This window comes from Desmodus rotundus, chromosome 3 (genome assembly GCF_022682495.2).
Source record: "Desmodus rotundus isolate HL8 chromosome 3, HLdesRot8A.1, whole genome shotgun sequence".
Lineage (NCBI taxonomy): Eukaryota > Metazoa > Chordata > Mammalia > Chiroptera > Phyllostomidae > Desmodus > Desmodus rotundus.
In genome coordinates this window covers 949014-974793 of record NC_071389.1, presented here as the reverse complement: position 1 = coordinate 974793, position 25780 = coordinate 949014, and the positions used below count along the sequence as shown (strand labels likewise).

The 25780-nt window shown below is 62.8% G+C and overlaps 1 protein-coding gene across 2 annotated transcripts; it reads left to right on the top strand.

Moving 5' to 3' along the window:
- The first annotated feature begins 555 nt into the window (after positions 1–555).
- On the top strand, positions 556–23734 carry TTC34 (tetratricopeptide repeat domain 34). 2 transcript variants are annotated; one of them, XM_053921058.2, is made up of 9 exons: positions 556–718; positions 1497–2322; positions 9702–10548; positions 11780–12005; positions 13033–13237; positions 14385–14551; positions 15509–15779; positions 16611–16825; positions 19290–23734. In XM_053921058.2, the coding sequence occupies exons 2-9, from the start codon at positions 1542–1544 to the stop codon at positions 19815–19817; spliced, it is 3240 nt and encodes a 1079-aa protein (XP_053777033.1). In that variant the 5' UTR covers positions 556–718; positions 1497–1541; the 3' UTR covers positions 19818–23734. The 2 variants fall into 2 exon arrangements, with proteins under 2 accessions (XP_053777033.1, XP_053777032.1); XM_053921057.2 differs by having other exon boundaries at positions 556–730.
- Positions 23735–25780: the final 2046 nt, after the last annotated feature.

Genomic DNA, 25780 nt, shown 5'->3' with positions numbered 1-25780 from the left:
AGGGTGCAGTCTGCCCTCCCAGAGCTGGGAGAAGGCCGTGGGGAGGGCGCTGCCTGGCTGGGAAGACCAGGGGAATGCGGGTGGCCAGCGGCTGCCTCGGGGGGGGGGGGGGGGGGGGGGGGGGGGGGGTCCCTGGCGACAGCCTTCAGGAGGCCGGTAGAAAGGGCCCTAAGCAGCCTGGCAGAGTTCTGGGGGCGGCAGAGGCCAAGACGACCCCCACCCCACCCCACCCCACCCCACCCCACCCCTCCGCTACTTCCTCCTCGGTGAGGACAATGAGGATGCGGGGCGAGGGGCGGCCCGACAGCTCAGTCAGCTCCACCCTGGCGTCCAGTGGCCCCCTACCTTTGCCCCCACAATCAGCTCCGAAGCTGCCCTGAGCCCGGGCCCTCCCCGCGCTGAGGCTGGGAAGCCCCGAAGCCGGCCGGGGGCGGGGCCGAGGGCCCGGTGGGGGCGGGCTGAAGGGTGGGGCCGGCAGGGGCGCCCGGCCGCTGGGGGCGCCGCTGAGCCGCGCGTGGAGGGTGTTGATGCTCTCCAGGGAAACGCACTGGCCGCCCCAGCCCGCGGTGCCGTGTTGGTGGGGCACCTGGGAGCCCAGCCCCGCCGACCCTCTAGAGGGGCGCGCCCACGCCTGCTCCGCCAGCTACCAGCCAGTTTGGGGCGTGTGAGCCTTTGCCCTCCCTGTGCGCCCAGCTTCCCAGCACAAGCCAGTGACCGTGTGCGTGCACGTGTGAGTATGTGCTTGCGTGAGCGTGTGCGCCCGTTAGCCTTGTGCTCGTGTGTGAGTCTGGCCGTCAGCACAGCCTGGGTGGGGGCTGCTCTGCGGGCGCTTGGGGACTCAGGAGAGGCTGGTGGCACAGGAGTTAGTTCTTCAGGCCCGAGGGTGTGGGAGGGCAGAGGGGTACAACGGGGCTGGTCCCCCTCTCAGAACTGAACCTGGCCTGGGCCAATGGCTCCTCACCACCACCCAAGAGCCCGGCAGGTGCCCCTCGGCGGCCCAGCACCCGCTCCAGCCCCACACTGCGCAGGCGAGGCAACGGGTGAGGGTGTGGCCCCGAGGTTGGGCAGGACTGTGGGCTCAGTGCTGAGAAGGCCGGAGAGATGCTTGTGTGACCCGGGTTAATGAGAGGGTTCTGCCTCCCTGAGGGGCCTGTGCCTGCAGGGGCGTCCTGTGGAGCGTGGCGGCTGCTGAGCAGCATGACGGTCCCGTCAAGGTCCCACTCTGCAGAGGAGGAGGCTGAGGCCCAGAGGCAAACGTGGGCTGGGAGCCTGGCCAGGCAGAGCCCGGTCAATGCGCCCAGCCCAGGGAGACCGCCCGCAGAGCAAACTGCATCCTAACAGCTGGGTCCACCCTATTCTCCCTCAATGGGGCTCCACGCTGACACAGGGGTCTCAGTGGGGAGGGGCCGGAGGCTGCTCTGAAGCAGGCTGGGGGCTGTAGGGCCGAGGGGCTGACCGCCATTCGAGTGCTGACCGAGCTCCCCGCCCCGCCGCAGGTGCCCGTGCGGACTGGACACGGACCCATCGGTGGTGCAGGCGTGATGTCGGCCCAGGAGCTCGTGGCCTGCCTCTGCCGGGAGGGCGACCAGCATCTGGCCCTGGGGGAGCCGCCGCTGGCCACCGCCTTCTACCTGGCTGCGTTCAGCTGCCATGCCCCCTCCGCAGTTCGCAGTGTCCGAGCTGCCCTGGCCGAGGCTCGGGGGGCACCCGTGGTGGCCACCCTGGAAGCCTGGTGCCGAGGGGACAGCCAGATCCCAGCCATCCACTGGGATGGCATGGCCGTGGTGTCCCTGACAGGGACCCTGGCCTCCGCCTTCCTGGCCACCCTGTGCCCGGACCACCCAGCTGCTGTCCTGCACTCTCTGGCCGGGCTGCTGGCTCATGGGCGCCACGGGGAGGTGGTGCGGCGGTGCAGTGCCTTGCTGGACACACACTCCCAGCAAGCCCTGGAGCTGCGACTAACCCGCGCCCTGGCCTGGGTCCTGTCCAGGGAGCAGGTGGACGCTGGCCTGGCTGACTACCTTCAGGCCTTCACCTCAAGGGCTGACCGCACAGTGGCCTTCATCCTCACCCACCAGCAGCCCTACCTCCCCGTGCTGGTCAGCGCCCTCCAGGACCACATCTCAAGGAGCCAGCAGGCTGCGGACAGCACCAGGCAGCAGGACACCGACTGCCAGAGACTCCTGGCAGCCCTGGACCCCGGGGGCAGCTGGAGCAATGCCCTGTCACCTGAAGCTCTGCTCCACGGCGGCCGGTATGAAGACTGCCGGGACGCGTGCAGCCGGGCCCTCGAGTCGGACCCGACCGGCGGCAGACCCCGAGGTAGGATGCGGGTCGCGTCTCCCTGAGGGTCAGGGCGAAAGTCACTCCAGCCGTCCCTTCAGAGCACAGTTAAGTCTTGCCTGTGGTGGGGGCGGGGGGTCGTGGTAAGTCCAGGGACACCACAGGGACAAGAAGGACAAGCCCCTGCCCTGACAGAGCGCCCAAGAAAGGAAGCAAACAAAATAACTGCTTTGAGAAATGACACCCAAGGTGTGCCTCTAGCCAGACGGTCAGGGAAGGCTTCTGGGAGGAGGTGTCATTTGAGCTGCGACAAGGATTCAGACAGCAGAAACCGAAAGTGCCAGGCGGCTGGAGGAGAAAGAGCTGGGCGTGTCCATGACCCTGAGTGGAGCTAGGGTGGCTGGGGCGGGGTGGTCAGTGGGAGTAGGGACAGGAGATCGGAGGCCCTGAACACCCAGTAGCCGTGGCTAAACCCTCCTGGCCGGGAGAACCCTCCGTGTTTACCCTCAGAAGAGCCATGGGGTGAGCGGGTATTGAAACTGCGGCGTGAAGTGCTCTGGGTTCCATCTGCAGAGTCCCCTCCAGCTGCTGTGCACAGCATGTGCCCACGGAGCCGGGAGACACCTGAGCCTCCTGGGAGGCCAGGAGGTGGTCCAGGCTGGGAGGAGGGCAGGGCTGGGGGCAGGGGAACTGGGCCGGTGGAAGGACCGGACTGGAGGACGGGGCCGGGAGGCTGGAAGGAGAGACTCGGTGGAGGAGGACTGAGGAGGAAGAGCTGGAGCTCGACGATGGGTCTGGGGTTTCATCGCTAAATCAGAAATGGCAAGATTTAAAGGTGGAGAGAGGGATGTGGGGAAAGGTCAGGAAGGATTTTGAGAATTCACCTTTAGCAACTGGGATGCAGAGGGCAGGGGAGCGGCAGGCAGGGAGATGGGGTGCAGGGTTTTTACACACACCTTGTGTGAGTCGCTGCTCCTGCCCGGCTCCGTTGCCGGGTCCTGCTCCTGGTTGGGGGGGGGGGGGGCGGGGGGGTGGTGAGAGAGCCCCTCGGAGCCACACTCCGGCCTGCCTCGGGCACTCGGAGCCCCTCCCAGCTGTGTGGCCTCGCTGGGCCGCCTCCCCGTAGGCCACACCCACCTCTGGGCGTGGCTGTGGGGATTCGGTGAAATGTGTATCAAACTTCTGTCCTCCGGCCTGCTTGAAGATGGTCTGCCGTCATGAGCGACACAGGAACTGTTCAGCCGGGAAGTTGGTGGCAATAGACGACCCCAGCAGAAACGAAGGGGCACCGATGTCGTGCAGCCCAGGAAGGCAGCCGTGCCCAAGACAGAAACTCAGGGAAACTCGCCCAAATGTGCACATCAGACGTCATCTCTGTGTTCTGATCCAGAACCCCCTTTGGTGGGGGCCAGGCCACTGGCTTTGTCACGTCCTGGGACGCAAAGAAAAATGAGCCCGAGTACAGACATGCACGCCATGGCCCCGTGGGCAGAACGGGCCTCATGAACAGAGACGGGAGCGCAGGCGCAGAGGGCCGGGCCGCAGGGGCCGGAGACAGCGCCGCAGGGGTGACCCTCAGCGGTGAACGTGCAGAGTCTGCATGACAGGGTTAGTAAACTAAGGACTTTCATGTGTTAAAAAAGAGAGAGAGAGAGAGAGAGAGAGGAGGGAGAGAGCTTTCCAGCGGTGACAACCTCCCCAGGACAACATGCCTCTCTCGAAGGACCCCCTTCGTCCCTCTGCAGGAGTCACGAGGAGTCACGAGCCCCAGTTCCTGCCTCATGGACGTGAAGCGCCCAGGACGCTGTAAAGTCGCCACCGCCTGTAGCCCTGCACAGGCGGTAGTCTTGTGTGCTGGCTGTGCCCCTGTTCTCGGTCGCCAACCGCAGGCTGACAGAGGGGTGCTCCCTCAGAAGAAAGCGGCGCTGAAAGTACCTGAATCGGGATGAGTGGGGAACCATCCCGATCAACACACTTTGGATGTAAAAGAGAGAGAGAGAGAGAATGTGTATCCCACCCGTAAAATGGTGTCACCCGTAAGGGCTCCAAGGGATGTCCCTCGCACCAATCAGGTGGACATGTTATTGGGCTGCTGGACACGTGGGCCTGGAGATGAGTGGACGCTTGGTTTGAAGAAGGGGTTACGAATCGTCCAGTCAGAGAAGACGCTTAAAGTCAGGAGTCTGGTCGGAGGCTGTGGGGCAGCTGGACACTCAGAGGTGGGGGGCATGAGTACGAGGGGCCACTCATCACACAGTAGTGGGCAGACCCCGTGCTGAGGGGTGGATACGCCTCATTTTCATGGAGTCCCCTCAGCCGCCCTCGGAGCGGGTGCAGCCGCGTCCCTAGGGCCCAAAGGGCTGCTGAGGCCACAAGGAGTGTTCACGGTGGGCTGGAATCTGGCCCCCGGGTGCTCCTCACCACCCATCACACTGTCCCCAAAAAGAGGGCCCAGCAAAGGGGACGGGGAACAGGAAGAAGGAGGAAATTTGGGAGCCTGCAGGGTGCTGGCGAGGGCATCTTCGAGACGCAGAGCAGTGCCGTGTGGGGGAGCCACCACTGGGGGTCCGTGAGGACGGGACGGGGTGTCTGTGCCGTGAGCCTCGGGGAGGGGTGGGTGCCCCAGTGCAGGAGGGGACCAGAGAGGACAGTAAAGTGCGTGGGCAGGTTGTTTTTGGAAACATGCTAGACCAGACACCCTAAAATCCTCCCACTGTAAAAGGTGTAAAAACGCTCAGCAGAATCACAAAGAATCCTGAGCTTATGGAAAAGTAGGGGGCCCTCCGAGCGCAAAACAAAAATGTGCACTCGCTGCTGAGCAGGGGCCACGGCAGGGCAGGGGCACTCGGCCACTCCCAGGTGGGCGGGGGGTCTTCCACTTTACTGACCAGTAGAGACCCTGCAGAAATCCAGAGCCCCCCAAAGAGCTGCAGCCTCAGAGAACAAGTATGCTACAAAAAACGGTGCCCCCCACCCCACCGCACCCCGCCCCAGGGGAGACTGGCAGGAAGCCTGCCTGTCCTGACTCGGCTCAGAACTGGACAGGAGCCCCTTCCCTGGGGACCGCTGACTGCGTCCCCTAGACCCGAGTCGTCTGTGTCACAGGGAGTCACCTGTCACCACCAGCAGCACAAGCGTGGCCTATGATGCGAACAAAGAAGTTTCCCATCACGCGCCTTTTACAAATGTAGTTTCCCATAACAAATGCATTCGAACCTCAAGGTTACCAATCAAACGCCCTCGCAAGCACTGACCGGCCTCCCTGTGTTTGGAAAGTGCTCTGCCCTTCTTAGCAAGCGGGCGCACGGGACTGGCTGCAGAGTCAGAGGAGCTTCAGCTCCAACCTCCCGGTGTGTAAGCCCCTGTGTGCCATGGTTCCCTGAGCACTTGCCCTCCCAAAGCACCGGGCAACCACCTCCCGTGGGTTCAGCATTCTTCATGAACAACTTCACAGAGAGACCACCTATGTCAAAAACACCCTGGTGAGAGAGCCACATGCATGCCCTTTTACTGTTACTCCTATGATCCTGTTCACTGCCTAGAGCTACTACTCGTTCAGAATTTATACTCAGCCCTGGCTGGTGTGGCTCAGTGGGTTGAGTGCCAGCCTGTGAACCAAAGGGTCACCGGTTCAATTCCTAGTCAGGGCGCACGCCTGGGTTGTGGGCCGGGTCCCCAGTTGGGGGCATGTGAGAGGCAACCACACATTGATGTTTCTCTCTCCCTTCCCCTCTCTCTAAAAATAAATAATTATACTCTTGTTTAATAAATAACTTTTTAAAAAACTACCCAAAGCATAATACTTAATGGTGATATTTTAGAAGCCTTCCATTTAAAATCAAGAATGAGGTGGCTGCCCACTCCCATTTATCCATCATTGTACTGGAGATGCTAGCCAATGCAATAAGGTAAGAAGGGAAAAAAACAAGACAGAAAAGAGGAAACAAAGTTATTATTCCACACAACATAAGTAGCTATGTAGAAACCCCAAAAGAAACAACAAAAATGTATCAAATACAGGAACGGAATTTAACAGGATATACAAAAAGCTTTTGCATGTATAGACACCAGCAAGAAATAGAAACTTTGTTGTTTAAACACCTACCATTTACTATAGCAATAGAGAATAATTTATTTCAGAATCGTATGATTTTCATGAAGAAAATTATAAAACTTTATTAAAAGACAATAAAGAATAATTATATACGTAGAGAGATGTTCGATGTCTATGGTTAGAAAGATTTGATAGTATAATAGAAGAGCAAAGGACCAATAATAGACAAGATGAAGAAGGAGGCGGGGGAGAGGGGGAGAAAGGGGAAGGGGAGGAGGGAAGGAGGGTAAAGGAGGGAAGGAGGGGGGAGGAGGCGGAGAAGAAGGTGGTGCTGTGAGGATTTGCTCTACCAGTTGGTGCAAAACTATACTAACCAATGCAGACTTACGGGAGAGACGGAAAGACCAATAAAACAAATTGTGCCAGGAGCAGAGCCAGCTGGAAGTTAACCCACGAGAGTGAGCAGATCTGCAGTGGAAGAGAGAGGCCGTTATTCGGCGGGATCATGCTGACACCCTACTTCAAACCACACAAAAAGTGACACCCACGGGGACCGTGTCAACAGCTAAGGGTCCCAGAAATGAAAGTGTAAGAAAATACCCGTGGGACTTCTGTGAGCAGCTGGGCTTCTGAAGATATCAAAAAAAAAAAAAAAAAAAAAGGAAGAATACAGGAAAATTCGATACAGTCGATGAAATTAAAAATCTTAACCTTCTGTGTTGCCCATAACGATAGGAAACGAAAGGACAAGCCACAACAAAGAAAGAACATTTGCAAAGTATACAATGGGCAAAAAATTAATAACCAGAGCATTTGAAGAATTCCTACATGTCAACCAGAAGTAAAATAAACCTCAGTGCTAGAATTGGCTGAAGGATTACCCCCCCCCCGAGAAAACACAGGTGGCTAATGAGCACGTGGGAGACGCCCACCATCCTAGTAATGATACGAATGCTCGTTAAAGCCAGACACCCCTTGCTACCCGCCAGATCGGGAGGGGAAGGGTTTTTAAATAAACGAGCCTCACTAGTAATGAGGAAAAGGAAAAGGAAACCAATGCGGACGTAGCATTTTATGTCCCCCCGGACCGCCAACAGGTGTAAGTCTAACAACGGAAGAGGCTGGCTGCCGGCCGTGTGGAGTGGCCGAGCTAGGCTAGGTGCCCGCAGACAGCGGTGGCACAGTGGGGACAGGACACAAGAGGCAGGCACGGGCAGGCACGGGCCAGTGAGCAAATGCAGCCAGAAACCGGACGTTGGCCCTTGGCACATGGGGGCTGCGGAGGTGAGGTTTGCGTGCTCGGGCTGTTGCCTGAGGGAAGGAACCGCTCCGTCCAGGTTTCATCCACGTGGAGCAGGACTCACGGGTGTGTGCTGTCCCAGTACAGGGTGCAGGGCTGCGACCAAGTGGCTGGAAAGTCAGAAGGCAAGTCCTGAAAAGGAGGAAGCCACAGTCGGGTTGAGACCCCAAGTGTGTGCATTGAATCCGCGCCCTTGTTCAGCCGACCACCCAGCTGCGCAGGCCAGGGGGAGGCTTGGTGGTCGGAAAAGCAGAGGCTGGAAACTGCAGGACCTTCTCGGGCATTCCAGCTGCTAGTTCGGTTCTGTCTGACTCAACTGCCGGCCAAAATGAACTTCCGTTCTCTTCAGAGGCACGTAGCTGGATCCAGGCTCTACAAAGCATCAACCGGACGTCTAGGGCACCGTTTTAAAAAATTCTAGACAGGCAAAGAAACAGGAACAGAAAATGTGAGCCACATCCAGGAGAGAAAGAAGTCACCGGAGACCGACCTCGAGAGGACCCACGTGCTGAAATCAGCACACCAAGGACTTTAAAGGAACTATGAGTGACACACCGAAGGACTAAAGGAAAATGTGGCCTCAATGAGTGAACAGATGTGGAATCTCAGCGAGTACACGGAAACCCCAAAACTCCTAGAGTTGAAAAGCACAACAACAAATGAATCATTTCCTAGCCTGTGGGAGACAGCCGAAGAGCTGGCGAGCTTATCCGAGAGGGCAAACAGAAGAAGAGTGTGCAGAGCCTCGTGCCCTGGGGCCGACAGCAGCAGGCTAGTGGGCGAGGCTGCAGACGCAGGCACACAGCAGAGGACACGCTGCCCTGCGGGGAAGAAATAAGCGCTCCCCGGGCCCCACGGGCTCCCCCTGCCGCCCCTACAGAGTGATGTTGTCAGGGGTCAGCAGTGGACAGGAAAGGCTCAGGTCATTTTGTTGTTTCTTGTTTCGTTTTTGTTGCTTTGCTTTTACTTTGGCCGCCAGCTTTAGACAGGGTGGGCCGCGGCTGCTCGCTTCCTTGGCTAGCTGATCTCAGGGTGTTTTCGGCACTGGGCTCGGGCTGTGAGGTGACACCTACCCACAAGGGCAGCAGGGCAGGGCGGGGGCAATTGGCTTCCGTGCCTGCACCTGTTTGCGCGGAAAGGACTATTATGGTCGTGAAGGAGGCGCTCTGACCATTCTGAAGGGCTCTGTGCAAAAAGCACTGGGGTGCAGTCCCCTCCCCGCCACCCCTTCCTAACCTGTCACATGGCAGGGAGGCGCCCATGACCTTGAGCTCCCGCCAGCCCTGAGGTTTCTGGGATTCGCTCAGGGGTGTGCGCCTGCCCGGGGCGCTGCTGCGGAGCGGCCTGGCTTCCCGTACTGCCCGGAGCACTGACTGAGTAACGCTGCCCCTCGGCCCCTCGGGGCTCTGGGCGCCGTTGACCCAGTCCATGCTCACAGCTCTGTGACTGCAGCCCTCTTCACCCCACTTTAACGCAGAAGAGGAAACTGAGGCACAGGAGACAGCCCGGTCCCCCACTCTGGCCGGCGACACCCCCTTCCCGGGACCTGACAGGGAGGTCTCTGTTCTGGAGAGGGAAGCATCCAGTCCCCACGTTGCCCAGAGCAGAACAGAAACAGAATCTCACTGACAGCCGCCCCTACCCAGGTCACGGGGTCCCACCTCGGCTCTGACCTGGAGCTGGTCCCTGGCAGAGGAACTCAACCCTCAGATTTATTACTAAAAGGTTGGGGGTGGGGGCTGGGGAGGAAGTATTGTAATTAAATCTCCGTGTTGGCGGAGAGACTGACTCGGGACCCAAACTGAGAGGGCAGGGCTGGGGAGGCCTCCAGGGCAGCTGCCCCCCACCCCACCCCCACACCCGCCACACACACAAACACACTGTCCCGCCTGCTTCTGAGCACCAACGAGCTTCCAGCCTCCTGCCCCTTCTCCTCCTGGGAGATGGCACCACCGAAGTGCTTCCGAAGGTCCAAAGCACTGGAAGACTGGGCGCGAGGGCTCAGCGCTACAGCTGGCACCCCGGTAGCACCGGGACCCACAGGTCCTCTGTTCTCTGCCCCAGGTGAGCGTCTGGCTGCCTTGCTGGTCACCCGCGCGGCCGCAGCCTTTTTCCTGGACGGCGGGGCCCAGGACCTGCTTCGAGACCTGCACGAGGCCTTCCGCGAGAGCCCCTCGGGGGCGCGGAGGCAGTTCGAGGCCGTGCTCTCGGCAGAGGACCGGGAGCGCGTGCGGATCCAGGCGCAGGAAGTGGCGGACGTGGGTTTTGCCCACTTCCAAGAGGCCGTGCGGAGCCGCCCGGAGCTCCGTGAGGACTCGGACCGCGAGCTGCTGGCCCCGGTGATCCGCGCTCTCCGTGTCCTGCTGCGCGTGGCGCCGACCCGGACGCGCCCGGCACTGGGAGCCCGCCTCGCCGAGTGCCTGCTGCTGGCCGGGGATGCGGCGGGCGCCCGGGCGCTGTGCGAGCGCCTGCTGCGGCCCACACGCCCCAGAGATCGGGCCGGCGATCGCGCCGGGGACCGCGCGCCTCTGCTGGCGCTTCGAGGCTTCTGCGCGCTGCACGCCGGCGACGCGCGGTGTGCGCGGGAGGACTTCCAGGAGGTGGTGGAGCAGGGGCCGCCGCACCCGGGCGGCTGTGTGCGTGCACTGTGCGGCCGCGGGCTGCTGCGCGTGCTGGCGGGCAGCGCGTTCCTGGGCGCGCTGGACTATGTCACCGCCTGCCGCCTGCGGCCTGATGAGGCTCTGCTCGTCGCCAAGGCCTATGTGCCCTGGAACCAGCGGGGGCTGCTGCTGACCGTGCTGCGGGAGGAGGGCCGCAGGATGCTGCAGCGGAGGCCCGACCCGGGATCCACGGGCGCGCGGGGCCGCCGGAGGCAGGCGGCGGAGGTGGACAGCCCGGCGGCACCAGAAGGGTAAACACTAGCCCCGCGTGCGTTCTCCTGGGCTGCTTCATTCCGGGCTCCTGCCAGGTAGCCAGATGTGTGTCTTCTGTCTTGCGGATGCGTGAGCTGAGGCAGGGAGAGCTGGGTGATTTCTCTAAGTCGCTGGTGGCAGATTTAGCGCCAGGGCCCAGATCTCAATCCTTAACGGCGACGCACTAAGGACTGACTCATAGAAAATTAGAAAGTCAATCACGGAAATGAAAAAGGAAAACTCACCCATCACCCCGCCACTAGGCACCCCGCTAGCTGCTCCTCTGTGTGCGTGGAGACCTGGGTCACAAACGGAGCTGTGCCCTGTGTACGGTTCAGGCCGCTCGGCTTTTCTCACAGTAGATGGCAAACGTTTCCTGGGCCACCAGCAGAGTCCCCGCAGTCCGGGACCGCACCATGGTCCCACAGCTCTGCTCTTGGCTGTCACGCCCCCAGTGCTGTCCTGTTGCCCCCCCCCCCCGTTCTGCCCTTAACCCAGAGGCCGAAGGGGTGCCCCTGGGTCCAGGGAGTGTGGCCCCGGGGGGCCCTGGACTTGGAGAGCTGCCCGCCTGCCCGGCTGGGCCCACACCCAGTGTGGAGTTTCCTTTGCAAGCTCCTTGCCAGCCCTGCGGTGACCCCGCAGCTGTTCTGAGCTACCAGCACCAAGCGGGGGGCCTCCTGCGGCTGTGTCCGATGTTACCACCCATGTATGCGCACACTCACACACCCCCAGTGCCCCCTGGCTGCTTGATTTGCTAGTGAGGAGGAATGTTCTCGTGGGTGCCCCCTTTACATTTGTTCTCTCTGGGGCTTTTCACATTCCAGGCTCCCCACCCCTTCTCCCAGGGGCATTTCGTCTCACTTTCCGGGGGCACTGGGAGGGTACCCCGGTTTGTTTCCTAGCTCTGCCTAACACACACCCCTGAGCCCAGCAGCGCAGACCTTGGTACCCTGTTTCTGCAGAAGAGGAGAGTCGGGCAGGGTTGGCTGGGGTCAACACGCAGCCTCCGACCTGCCCTCCATGAGATGCCTGCCCCAGGGGCGGCGGGCAGATGGGGCAGCGCCCGTGAGGGTCCTTCCAGCAGCATCCTGGTCCCTGCATCTTGGCGGAAAGGCAGCACCCCGGTCCAGGCGTGTGGGCTAGGACTTGCCTGTTGCCAGCGTACTGGGATGGGGAGGGGGCGGGGGTGTAGGGAAGGGGCCTGCGCTCCGCCAGCTGCTCTCTCTGCAGGAACACCCAGGGCGTGTACCAGCTGGCCATGCTCCTGATGGAGCTGGACACAGAAGACGAGGCTTCGCGCCTCCTGGCGGCCGATGCCCTGTACCGCCTGGGCCGCCTGGACGACGCCCACAAGGCGCTGCTGGTGGCCCTCTCCCGGACGCCCCAGGCAGCCCCGGTGCTGGTGCGGCTGGCCCTGCTGCAGCTGCGGAGGGGCTTCTTCTACGACGCCCACCAGGTGAGGTCGGCGGCCCCTGGCTCTGCACCCCACAACCCAGACTTTGAAGCAGGCAAATCTTGTCCCAGCCCCAGGCTCCTCACCCGTGCCCCGGTCTTGCGGGTCATCACAGGAATTGGCTGCAGCAGGTGTCCCAGGCCCCAGCAGGCCCCCAGCATGCAGTAGGCGCCTCATATTTGCTTTTGTCGTGTTACGAAGAAAAAGGGCCAAGAGTCCAAGGCAGGCTGAGCTTCGCCCCAAATCTCCCATGTAAACTGGTGACCCAGCTTTGACGCGACCCTGCCCCATGACAGCGGGTGGGGGGGACGGTGTAGGGGCCCCCAGGCCCTCAGGCCCTGCTCGTCTCCCTCTGAGAGTGCTCTGCTCTCAGGAAAAGCAGAACTCCACCTCCTTTGGGTGTTATGAGAGCTTCTTGCTGGATCATGGTCAGAACATTACCGTCCAGGGGAAGATGTGGGGCTTTGGGGCAGCCTCCTCCTTCCCCTCTGACCTCAGGTGTCTGGCCTCCCTGCCCTGGGTGATGAGAGTGGAAAGGCAGGCTGCTTTGGGACCTGTGTCCCCACGAGCAGCCAGCAGCAGCACCATCGGGTCTCTTTGGAGTGGAGCGGCTCTGAGCTCCAAGGTCACGTCCGTCTGGTGTCTCGCTCCCAGAACAGGCATTGGTCCCAGGACTTTTGCTCCCGTCTCACATGTATGGAGGAGGGGGCACGGATCAGGGACACTGGGACACCCCAAACCCCAGCAACACAAGGGAGAGGAGCAGCTCTAAAGGACGCTCACACCTCCAGGATCCGTGCTGGGGACAGGCACTCCTCCCCCTGTTATGAGCCACACCCCACTAAAAGACACGCCCCCTTTGCGGGCCACGCCTCTGCCACTAACCTGCAGGACACGCCCCCATGAGCCAAGCCCCCTGTGGGCTGCCCCCTCATTGGCTGCGCCCCTGAGAGCCAGGCCAGGAACAGCGGGGTGGCGGAATGGACTGGAGCGCAGGGAGGAACTGCGGTGACTGTACTGCCCCCTGCAGCTGGTGAAGAAGGTCGTCCAGTCCGGGGACACGACCTGTCTCCAGCCCACCCTGGATGTCTTCCGCCGGGAGGACCGGCAGCTGCTGCGGGGCCACTGCCATGCACGGGCCTTGGCCATCCTGCGGGCGCAGCCAGGCGGGGCTGAGGGCGAGGCTCACACCAGGGAGGCCATCACCTACCTCTCTCTGGCCATCTTTGCTGCAGGTGGGAGCTGCCTGCCTGCCCACAGGTCCCCCATCCTGTGCCGGGTGCATGGGGGCATTGGGAGCTTCTGCTGAGCTGGGTGTGAGGGTCCAAGGGTTTCCAAGCCCGCCTTTGGTTCACAGATTCCAGGGTGGTGCACCCTGGGAGGGCATTTTGCACTGAGGCCCTGGCTAAAGCCCAGGAGAGGGGCTGGACCAGGCAGAGCCTGAGGGGGGCCCTCCCCACACCCTGGGCCCTGAGGGTAGGAGGGCCAGCTGAGGCTCCTCTACCAGCTTTGCTCATCTCCCTCCAGCCTGGGAGGTAAGGACTCAGCTTCCGTGAGCCCTCTCTGGGAGCAGTGGACGTGTCTCTGCAAGTGTGCGTCCATCTCCCCACTCCCCCAGCCAACCACAGCCTCACCGGGCAGGGTTCTGGCCAGCGGCCCGTAGGGTGACAAGGGAAGGTACATTCCCAAGGAGGCACAGTGAGCTCCTGGGGTGCTCAGGATTCAGCACAGACTTGGGATCAAAATGCCAGCGGATTTCCGGCTCTGCACTTACTGGGCACCTCCCCTCCAAGGGGGATGACGGGGACACCTGAGTGAGGTGGGAGCAAGGGTTAGATGCGCTGGTTCCTGGACAGCCAGGGACGGTGCCCGGTGTGAGTTCACACCCCACACAGGTTAGCTGGGAAGGGGACACACCCCAAGTGTCCTGCAGAGCCCGGAGCATTGTTTCCTGTGCCCATCGCAGGACACATGCATGGAAAAAGCATGTTTGCGGCAACCTCTTTGGGGAGGGGACTCCTGGGCCCGGGATTCGGAGGCACCTCCCCGCCCTCCTGGCACCTTCAGGCTGGTAGCTGCCCCACACCCAGCCCTGAGGACCCTTCCTCCTCCTGCCCCTCCCCTCAGATGTGGCTGCAGGGCACACCCCTTCTCTCGGAAGCCCCTTCTGCTGCCCATCAGCCCTCCCAGGCACCACCACTCCTCACTGTCTTGGTGCCCAGTGGTCTGTGAGCCCCCCGAGGGGGCCCCACAGCTGGCACACCCTCTGGGTGTCCCTCCTCCAACGGGCACCAGGAGGGGCGCCATAAGTGCTGGATGAAGACAGACGCACTGTGCCTGCCCGTGGTCAGCGAATGGCCCTGACCCACCCCTTCCTCCCAGGGGGTCAGGCGAGCGAGTCCCTGCTCACCCGCGCCCGGTGTTACGGGTTCCTGGGCCAGAGGAAGACCGCCATGTTCGACTTCAACTCTGTGCTGCGGGCGGAGCCTAGGAATGTGCGGGCCCTGTGTGGCCGGGCGCTCCTGCACCTGGCCCTGGACCAGCGGAAGGTACCGGGGCCCTACCATCCCCACCCAGGGCTGGTAAAGGGGAGGGTGCTTTGGGGGAGGTGCTGCCTTCCTTCTCAACCCCCAAGAAGAGAGGGAGCAGGGGGTCAGGCCATCCGAACAGTCAGACACCCATCAAAGCCCCAGCTGCCCTGGGGCTCACGGGAGCCTCACCCTCTCACCCCCAGTTTCAGAGTCCTTCCCTGTCACCTGATGGTCAGTCCTGTGCCTCCCAGCCTCAGCGGGGACATGTGCCAACCCTCAGGGCTACCACGGGGCCCTCAGCTTAAAATAATGAGACTTCGGCTGCTGTCTTGGGTGCCACCCTGCCTTGTCTACACAGGGCCTGTGGGTCCCGATCAGCAGCGTGCAGGGGCAGGGCGGGAGGGGTCTGCGGCCAGGCGGGGGGTGGGTGTTTATCCCAGAGAAGACGTGCACAGAGGCAGCCACGGCCCAGTGACAAGACACTTCTCAGCCAAGAGCAAGGTCACTGGCAAGTGACTGCACTTGGCTGTCTGCCTGCAGCTTTGCTGGGCGAAAGAGCAGCCTGGAGGTAACCTGCCTGCCAGGTTCTTTCACTTGCTTCAGGGCTGCAGTCCTAGGGAGCAAGGACAACACCACAAGGGCACCTCAGGCGGCTCTCGGTTCTGCCCATGGTGTGTCCGCTTCCCCCAAGGGTGCTGGCAGCCTGGTGTGTGTTCCAACCTGGGCGCACCTGTGGTCAGAACCCAGCCCCTGGACACCCGTGCCCGTGCCCGGCAAGCATCGTGGTTTGCAGAGACAAGTCCATTAAGCCAAAATGGGATCCAGCCAAGAGCACCTCATTTTGGCTGACACCCCTCTCCAGTTGTGAGAGGGAAGGGACTGGACTGTCTACTCCTCCTGGCGTCCCCAGACACTGGGAGGACAAACACCCAGATGGGACCCTTTCTGCCACCCACCTTCCCTCTGCCCTTGCAGGAGGCTGTGGACGATGCTCTCTTGGCTCTGCAGCTGGACGCGCGCACGGCAGTCCCTGAGATCCGCTCTCTGAAGCCAGAGGCCCAGGCCCTCATAGCACAGGGCTTGTCATCCCGCTGCCGAGACCTCCTGAGCCAGCGGCTGGACAGCAGGGCCCCCATCAGTGACAGCGATGCGCAGGGCCTCCTTGCCACGGGGGAGGCCCTGATCAGAATTGAGGCAGGGCAGCTGAGCGGGCACCTCCTCCTGGTGGACATGCTCACCGCGATGGGTACACAGCAGCCCGGCGTGGGAACTGGTGTCTGTCCCAGCTCCTCTCAGCCCCGGGGTCTGTTCTGTAAAACAGGAGAGAGATCCTAGACTCAGTGGCTGCCACGGTCCCTTCCACCTGAATCCCAGTCCATGGGACCTGGTCCCCACGCGGGCCTGGTATGCATGGCTTGTCCGTTAGCACCTACGTGGCTTTGCCTGCGGGGAGAAGAAGCGGGGCTTCCTGCAGCACTCGGGCCTCGTCGGTAATCCAGGAGAGGACCGAGTGCCCCAGGGACCCAGGCCCTGCACAGGTGGGGCCACCTGACGCCCAAACACGCCCAAATGCCAGCCGTTCCTGAAACAGCCTGAGCTTGTGTCAGCACTTACTTGAAAGGGGAGGTCTCTGTGCGGCCTGCATGTCCCCTGCCTGCCAACCTCACCCCCAGTCCTGAGAGGGGCCCTGACCCAGGCCTCCAGGGAGCCTGGGGGCAGCTCCTGCCCTGCTGTCCGGCCCCTGAGGCTGCCCAGGAAAGAGCAGAGCCATGTGATGACCACGGAGAGGGGCTCAGAGCCATGCTGCTCGGCCTGGGGGTCATGGACTCGGGTGACACCCCCCACCATGAGGTGGGGCTACTGGTAGCAGGCAAGTCCATGTGACCAGCGTGGCGTCACCAGGTCCCACTGTTCCTGCCTTTCCTCCCACCGCTGAGCCCTTCGGCCTGCCGCTCCCCGAACCAGCACGGAGCAAGACAGGCTGTGGCAGGCTCCCCAGTGCCGTGGCCAGTGAGTCCCACCTCTCCGTGCCCCTGCCGCAAAGCCACCCTGACTGTCCTTTCCGGATCCCCGACAGGCAGCTACGAGGAGGCTGGCACCCGCCTACGAGAAGCCCTACATCCCACATCGCCATCAGAGGCGGCCCGGGCCCGGCGTGGCCTGCTCCGGCTCAAGAAGGGGGACGTGCCAGCTGCTTCCCGCGACCTGCAGAGCCTGGCGGAGACAGACGCTGGGGACCTCGGCTTCCTGCTGCACCTCCTGGAGGCCTCGGAGCGGCAGAGCCTGGCCCAGGTGCCTGCACACCCCGTGGAGCCCCTACGTCAGCCCTCCCCAGCACCCCAGGCGCTTGGGCTGCTTTGCATCCCCTGGGTGCTGATTCCAGGTGGCGGTGGGCTGGGTGGGCGTGTGAGCAGGAGGCACCTGGGTTCGCCCTCTCAAGCTCTGACCACTCCCGCAATTTTCTGGCTTCTTTGCATGAGGAACAGGCAGCTTGAGTGGGGGAGAGGGAGGGTACCCCCTCCTCAGAGCCAGGCGGAACCAGCCAGGAGCACCTTGCTCTCGCAGGAAGCCCACCCCACCCCCAGGTCAGGCCAGGAGAGATGGGTCCCTCCCAGTGAGAGGGCAGGTGGGGAGCCGAGAGGGACTGCGAAGGGACGTCAGGCCCAGCTCACCGCCTCTATGGCTAGCTGATTTTTTTCATTCCACCCTTGACCTGACAAGAACTCCAGAGCACCTTCCACCAGGTGCTGGGTGGAGCCACAGCCCCACCCCATGGCCCTCAAATCTCAGGGGAGACAGCAGAGGTTCGCTTCAGAGAGTGTCCATGTTGCAGGGACCCTAGGACAGGGCAATGGCCAGCCGAGGGCGGGCGCACTGGAGGTGAAGCCGTGGTGAGGAGAGACAAACCGCGGCCTAGCCTGGACGGAGGGCAGAGCTCAGGGTGTGGTTGACAGGGCGTGGAGGGGGCGGGGGCTGGGGTTGGAGAGGCTTTCAGCCTAAGCTCTCCTGGAGACCATCTCGCAGGAGCTAGCGGGCCGGGGCGGAGCGGAGGGCAGCGTGTCTTGGTCCGATCTGACCACTTCGGCCCCTCTGCTGGCCCGAGGCGCAGGGCGGCACCGAACGGCTGAATTGAGCCTTTGCCGGGAGGGAGGGAGGCCAAGAGTATAGCATGCTTTGGGGTCAGAGGACGCGGGGTTCGCGCCCGTGTGTCCTGGAGCATCCAGGGACTCTCGTGGGCTCCAGCACTCAGGGCCTGCTGGGAAGAGACACAGCTCTAGGTGTTTCACTGGGGGGTTGGTTTAACAAAGTTGGCTACACGCAAAGGGCAATGGGACATGCGGGGGGACGCTGCCACCGGGGCCGAGAGAGCCAGAGTGAGACAGCGTCATCGGGACCAAGAACGCAGAGAGTGACGTCTCTGAGCACAGAGCGAACTGTGCAGGGCGCCCCGGAGGCTGGTTTCCGCTGCTGGGGGGGAGGGGGGGAGAGATGCGCGTGTTGCCCAATGATTCCAGCCATCACGGAAAGGAGTCGGAAGTGGTCGCGCCCCGCTTCCGGAGGCGGTACTGCGCCTGCGCTTGGCCGGTGGTACCGCCCCTGAGCCGGGACCGTGCGGAGCCTGTCGGGAGGGCACTACGCCTGCAACGCCGCTTAGTCCAGAGAGGTGGAGCCGCTGGGCAGCGTCGCGCGGCAGAGGGGCGAGCTGGGCGCTCTCCGTCTGGTGGGAAAGCAGAACCACAGCGCCCGGGAAAGAGTCCTAACAGCGACGCCACGGACCCTGGCCACTGGTCCCGGCCAGACCTCCCTCCCCCAGCCAGGCGCACACGTCTGCGTCCCAACCTGGCGTTTGTGCTCCCAGACAGCGTCCCTGCCGAGTGTCGGGGTGCCCTGTGCCAGCCGTGGGGACAGGGCGCGGAGGGGGCGTTAGCGCAACCTGACTGCATCGAGAAAAGGGCGGGCGGGACAGCGGTTCAGGCAGGGTCATGATGTGCCTTATTCTTCCATGGGGGCAGGGAGCAGCCATATGAAGCCGGCGGGGTACCCGTGAGGTGGGGGGAGAGAGGTTCGGAGGGCGCGCTGCAGCCACGCTCAGGAAAGGACAGTGAGTCTGGAGAGCAGACAGCGGACGAGGCCCCGGGGCTCGCGCCGGCAGATGCTGGGGTAAAGTGCAGGGGGCGCAGGGGGACCGGGCGGCGGCAGCCTGTCCCCAACTGTGGCCAGCTCTGCGGGGCCACAGTGAGAAGCCCATTCGTGCTTCCTGACCTTGTGCCGCGGAGGGGGTGCAAGGACCGGGCTGTGCAGAGGCAGTGTTTGCCACTGTCCCCAGGGCCAGCCGGGCAGCCTCGGGAGGGTGGGCAGGGTGGGAGGCCCACTAGGGGGGCCTGTGGGGCGGGCGACTTTGGACAGGAGCAGAGGGAGGAGGTCGCCCAGGTGAGAACAGCAGGTCAGGGAGGGAGAGGGGAGTGAGGAGGACCCCTGAGCAGCCTGCAGAATTTCCAGAGGATTTCTAGGCCGGTAGGATTGCAGTCCCGGGACCTCTACCACCACTCCGACCCACTGCGGCCTGGTGTGACGCATGCGCCCTGGAGGGGCGGCGGTGGGGTGGTGGGCTGGAGGGAGACTCAGAGCTGGCCGGGTGGAAGTCCTCCCGGCCCAGAGCATTCGGCAGCTCTTCTGCAGAGGCCGGTTGTGCAGGGCCAGTGGGGCTGTGACATGCTGGGCTGACCTGTGCTCCCTTCCTCTGTTCTCTCTGCAGGCTGCAGTCCAGGAAGCCCGCAGCCTCCTGACCACAGGGCAGCCCAGGCAGGCGCTGGGCTACTGCTCGCTGGCCGTCCTGGCTGGTGGTGGCAGCGCCTGTCACCTGCGCCTGCGGGCCAGCTGCCTGGCCGAGCTGCAGGAGTTTGGCCGGGCGCTCAGAGACCTGGACCTTGTGCTCCAGGAGGAAGCAGGGGGTGGCGACCTCCCGATGAGGAGAGAGGACTTGTGCTCCAGGGGCCGCCTGCTCCTGAGCCTGGGGGATGAGGTTGGGGCCACCGGGGCCTTCACCCAGGCCCTCAGGCTGGCGCCCGCCCCAGCCCAAAACAGCCTGTGGGCGCAGCCAGGCCAGGCCCCCGCCGCCCAGGCGTTGCTGCACCAGGGGCAGCGCTGCCTGCAGGGACAGCGGTATGCAGAGGCCTGGGCAGCAGCTGAGAGTGGGCTCTTGCTCGACCCCGAGCATGGCGGCCTGAAGAGGCTGAAGGCCAGGATCCGCAGGGAGGCAGCCTCAGGCTGCCGGCTCCACTGACCCCTCGCTCACCAGGCCCAGTCACGGCGCCCCCTTGTCACTTTTCCCCCAAACCAGGGAAGTGCTCACCCCACCCTCCAAGCCCTGGGGGGTGACTCCTCTGAACAGCCGGCCCTGGGAAGCAGAGCAAAACGAGTCCCACTGGCCTGGAGCAACAGTGTGGGGAGGCCCAGGACCCCTTGCTACAACGGCGTCCTGGTCCCCAAAGCTGGGCCCTCGTGGCCCTGGCATGGGGCCAGCAGGTTGGACAAGACTAAGGTCAGCCCCAGGTGGCCCTGGGGAGGGGGGCATGAAGCTGCCTTTGATCCTGGGCTAAGCCTCAGGTGGGCCCCCCCAAGGACAGAACTCCCTAGCTGGGGCCTACCAGCTGAGACCCCTGCTTTGATGAAGCCGTTCTCCTGGGGAGCCCAGGGCCCAAACCCACCACTGCAGCCACGGGGATGATGTGACCCTTCCCCCCACCAAGCAGAGAGAGAGAGAGAGAGAGCCCACCCCCTTAATGAGCAGAGAGGCCGACCTTCTCTTTGGCTCTTCCGGCAACATTGTGGGGGTGTAAAGGGTGCGTCCCCCACGGATTAAACTTGCCCTTGGTTTGCTTTGAAAACCCTCGCGGGATGGGCAAGGAGTGCAGTCCTGCCCGTGGCCCCCGGTTGCCTCACAGAAGCTAGGACCAGGTTAGAGGGTTTTCTCAGGTTTGCAAACGAGCTGTGCTGGACAGGCCACTGAAAGCCTGGACGTGCGTCCCTTCCTGCTGTAGCTCATGTGGATGAGTCAGCTCTAAGGCCATGAGGTGGGGGCTGGCCCGGGGGTCAAGGTCAGAGAAGGCTCAGCCTCCAAGCTTCAGGAAGATAGCCCTAGTGTGGACGCACCATCACCTGCGTGCATTTGCACCTGCTGTCCCCCTCCCCCACCAGGGCTTCCTGCCCCCACCTGTCCACTCAGGGCCATATCAGAGCTGCCCTGCCCAGTCCCCCCCGCCCCAGGGGCACCTCCCCACATGGGGCAGCACGACCCATCACTGCTCTCACGCCTATGTCACCGTTCTCAGTCAGCCTGGGCCTGGCCCGGCCTTGCTGCCTTCCCTGAAAGCAAGTGGCCAGGCCTCACCTTCCCGTGCCCCCTCCCTGCCAGGAGGGTTCCAAGACCACCCTGCAGTGACCCCCGTACCCCACCGCCACCACAGCCTGCAGGAGTGTCCCCAGGGCTGCCCTGGCCCCGCGTCCCAGGACCTGGTGCTCTGCAGACTTGCCCGTGCTCCCCCCAACCCGCCTCCCGCCACCAGCTCCTCCCTGGTCACCTGGAGGCTGACACGACCCGGGCCCGAGAGTGTGCTGGTGGAGGGCAGCCCTGCCCTCGAAGCCTGGCGACCTGACCTCCCCTCTGCCCCCATTGCTGGGGACCAGCCTGCTCACAGATGCCCCCACCCCCTGGCGCGGGGGCAGAAGCTGGGAAGATGGTGCTGACTGCTCACCAACAAGCTCACCCGCTCGGCGGCTTGTGGTGTTCCCGAAAGGCTTTCACTCGTTTCCTGCTTTCTTCTCCCTAAAAACCCTCCAAAGTAGCCTTGTCCCACTTGGAAAATAGGGGCTGGAAAGGTCCAGCGATTAGCACACGGTCACAGTCAACTCGGGGTGACTAGGAGCCACACCCCAGCTTGGGACAGGTTCCTCAACAGAAGACAGCCCGGGGACCCTGCAGAGGGGCCCACCCTCCTGGACTCCCTGAGCAAGGTCTGCCCTGCCCCCGGGGCCCAACCTGCCTTGGGGCAGTCCCCCGCCCACTGCAGGTAGAGGCCATGGCTGACCACTCCCCCAGCCCCACGCCAGGCACTTAAGTGGGCAAAGCCCAGAAGGCCCTGCGTGGGGTCCGGAGCAGAATGCTGGGGCGGGTCTGAAGGATGTCGCCCGACTCGAGGTAGGGAGGGGTTTTCCCCTGAACACGAGACAACTCTTGGATTCAAGAGGTGTGGCAAAACCAGTCTGGGGACAGGACGCCCAGGGCACAGCCTCGGCCCGGGCAGGCCCGGGCTGAGGACGCCCACTGCACGGCAGCCCAACAGACGCAGGGGACGTGCACGCCCAGGCGGAGAAGAAAGAAACAGACCGCGAACAGAGGAAACCGAGAATTCGTAAGAATAACAGCAGAAGGTAGTACATAGGAACAGGAAAGTGGAGCAACTAAGAAATACATCCAAAACGTGATCCTTCAGAAGTGCCGTGAAACAGACGAGTCAGCGGCAGACAAAACCATGCTGACCACCGTGGCTCAGTGGGTTGGGCGACAGCCCGCAAAGCAAAGCATCACTGCTTCTGTCCCCGGTCAGGGCACGTGCCTGGGCTGTGGGCCGGGTCTCTGGTTGGGGAGCATATGAGAGGCAGCTGATAGGGTTTCTCTTCCTCCCTTCCCCTTCCCTAAAATGTAAATCTTTTCTTATAAAAAGGCAGAAAAAAGCACAGACACTGTTGTGTGGTCCCAACCTGTTGACAGGGACACTCCCTGCCAGGAAGGCCCGGGGCGCTCACCTGGGTCTGCGCTACCGGCCGAGCACTGCAGACAAGTCCCCGTGTGGGGCCAGCGTCCCTGCTGGACCGGTCCTTGTGGTTATTGTGCTGCCAGGACATGGTTCAGCAGAAGCCATCGGGGAGCTCATGGGTCCTGGAGGGTGCGAGGCCCGTCTGGGGTCACACAGGAAGTCAGAGGGAGAGAGAGAGCATGAGCCTGGGGCTCTGCCTTGTCGGGGTGGAGGGTGGGTGTCTGGGCTGTCTTGGGATCCCTCAGCATGGGCTCATCTGGTACATAGGGGAAGGAATCCGTCTCGGGAGACGGGAGGCAGGGTCCCCTACACAGGCGGTTATGTGGGTGCCCAGGGTTTTCAGAAAGGAGAACTTCAAGGGCGGGGGCGGCTCGCCCCTCGTCTGGAGGCTCGCTGCTGGCGGTGGCACTCGGCTGGCGATGTGCTCATTCGAGACGACCGTGTTTCGGAGTGGCAGTCGCTTTCACTACGGATGAAGTTTTGAAAAGTGACAGGAAATTGAAGGGAGCATAAGAGACTTTTCCCAACTCTTTGTGAATACTTCCGAAGGCTGGGGTGAAATGGACTCGTTCTCCGGGAATATTAGGTACTTAAACCAACTCCAGAATAGATGAAGTCACCCAGGACGGGCCCCGAGGCAGGAAGGGGAAGGCGGCGAGGGAGCGCCCCTCGGCGCAGACCCCGTCCCAGCAACAGCAGGGAAACACCAGCCTCTAAAGTACAGTCCATCGCAGGCTTCCGACTCCTTCAGAGCCAAGAAGAAGTTCTTTTTCAAAGAAAGCATCATCTCAACCAAGTGAAAGTCACCACCAATTTCATTTATGAAGTGCCAGCTCTGAAACCCTGAATGAAACGCCCACAGACCCAAATCCAGCGGTACCCCAAAAGGATAACGCACCGCGAGCGATGCACCCCGAACACAAGAGCTGAAGCGCACGGCTGTGGCTTAGCTTAACGGTCGAAGAAGAGTAAGCTCCATGATTCCCCGGGGGGCCAGGAGGCGGCTGCCATGGGTGCACTGGTCACACATAATAAATCTGCTCCAACGTGCTGTCTCCCTGCACCTTGTCACGCTGGACACAAGTCCCAGCACCTCCACCTCCCTCCCTGCAGACCATGGAGTCCAGGTGAACCGTTAGAGTCAGTTCCAGCAGCTGACTTCCGGCGCGGTGCGTTCGGTGTCTCCCGCAGGTGTGCCCCGGGTTAGCAGAGCCGACCCTGCGTGGAAGTGCCGCCCCTAGACTCCGTTCCCACGCAGAGTTCCCAGGGCTCTTGGTGTGGCCTGGGGACTCCTGCAGTTATTGGGGTGCCTCTGCCACTTCCTCCCAGGTCAGCCTTTGCAGCTGAGCCCCCGGCCCCACGTGCTGGGATCCCACCCCGCCTACAGCGGGTCGGGGTGGGAGGAAGGCTGACTAGGGTAAGCACCCTCTCCGGAGGCCCCCAGCCCCACCCAAGCTCCTCACCAGGTTTGTGACGAGGGAAGAGCTGTCCCCTCGGATGACGGAGAACAAGCCACTTCCACTGAAAAGAGGGGCTCAGCAGCCTCGGGGGTTCAAGGCTCCCAGCTTTGCCTCAGCCAGACCAGACGTCCCCTTCCCAGCTTCAGGGTGCCCCTTCTTCCCACCCACGCCCCAACTTCTCACCAGAAAGCTGGTGAGGGACCTGTGGAGGCAGCGGCATCCCGATCCTGCTGACCCGCAGCGACACCAGGCCTGCGCCCACCCTGAGGCCTCTTTCAGGGCTGTGGGGCGTCCCCAACGGCGGCGACTTCTCACCCATGTTAATGCACAGGAGGCTCGGCTGCCCCGCACCGTGCTGGTGCCGCCGTGGCTAGGTGATGCATTGCGCCATAGCACCTGGGCCCTCGATTCGTTGGCGCTTCCAGCCACGGTGAAGCCTCTGCAGGCCACAGTCCCCCTCCCGAGGACCTCGCCCCACAGCCAGGCCCCAGGACAGGAGCACACCCCGCCCACCCAGAAGCCACACCAGAGACTCAATCGCAAGAATTAAATGTAGAGAACTTCTAGTTAGTTATGAAGGCGTTAATTATGGAACCGGGTCACAGTTGTACCTCCAGGGGTCACAAAGGCAGTCACTGCAGGGTTCACAGGCAGTGACGCAGCCTCTCCAATGGGCTGTCAACTGTCACCCGCGCCCCTCAGCGCGGGGACCAGGCTCTCTGCCCGTGCCCCTCGCCCCTCGCAGGTGCTTCCTGACCACACCTTCGGGCCTGGCCCGTGCGCCGTTCTCCCTGTGGCTCCGTGACAGAGCTCACAGGAGAGGGGACTCGTGCTCCAGCTGAGGGGGCTGAGCTGGTGGCTCGATGGCAGAGACCTGGGGCCAAGTCAGAGCTCCCTGGCCCCTTCCCCCTTGTCCAGAAGACCCAGGCCCGACTTCAGGTGGCAGCAGACAGGGAGGGTGTGCTTGGACCCCAGTAACTCCCTGGCCTGTGGAACCACTTTCCCAGCGCCTGTTGGCTGCCAGCGCTCCGCGCCACCCCCACCCCCCCGCCCCGCCACAGCCTCAGTACCGCTGCCCCAGGAGGCCACCTGGACCCCAGGCCCTTGCTCACTGACGTGGCTGTAGGGGGGGAGAATGCAGGAACCAGGCAGCGTGGGCAGAAGTGGGCCGAGCTCCAGAGACAGCCAGCCTCTGCATCCAGGCGACCTTGGCAGGGGACAGGAGCCACTCTGGCTAGACTGCGTCTTTAGGGGACCCCAGGGCCATCATGCTCTGGGAAGGAGCCTGCCCTGGCCTGGCTGGGCCCTGACCCACCCCCAGTTCCCCAGGAAGTTCAGTCCCAGCTTCTCACTGCCTAACCTTGACCTCATCCCCATACAGGCCCGCAGCCCGGCCTGGGGCTGCTCACTCAGGGTGGGTTTCTGGCTTTTCAGACGGTGGGGGTGGGAGGCTGCCGAGGAGGGCCTGGGGCTGAGCAGGTCCTTTGTTGGGCTCCGGGCCGGTGTCAGGGGCCCAAGCCCCTAGCGCCGCCCTCCCAGGCCTGGGTTTAACCCGAGAGGCCACCTGCATGTGGGTTACAGGTTTCCAACAAGACCCAGCACAGGCCTTTGGGTGAGGGCCCGGCTCCAGGCCCAGACCCACCCCGGCACCCTCACAGACAATAGCCCCAGGGGCCCGGGGGACCCTCATCCCGTGGGTTCTGAGACAGAAGCAGAGCCGCACAGGTGGCCCAGGCAGGCGTGAAGAAGGGAAGTCCAAGCTCTGACTGGGACGGGCTCTGCCCAGGGCGCCCGACTGCTGTCTGGGGCAGCTGAGTCACACCCCAAAGCCCCCAGTGCCCGTCAAGCCCAAGCCCCTCCCCTGCCTCCCAGCCAGGGCGGCCTCTATCAAGCCTCAAGTCGTCCGGGACGGAGGGAGGCAGCAAAACCCGTGCCAGCCAAATGCGGGTGTCTCTGGTCTGGGGCCTCCC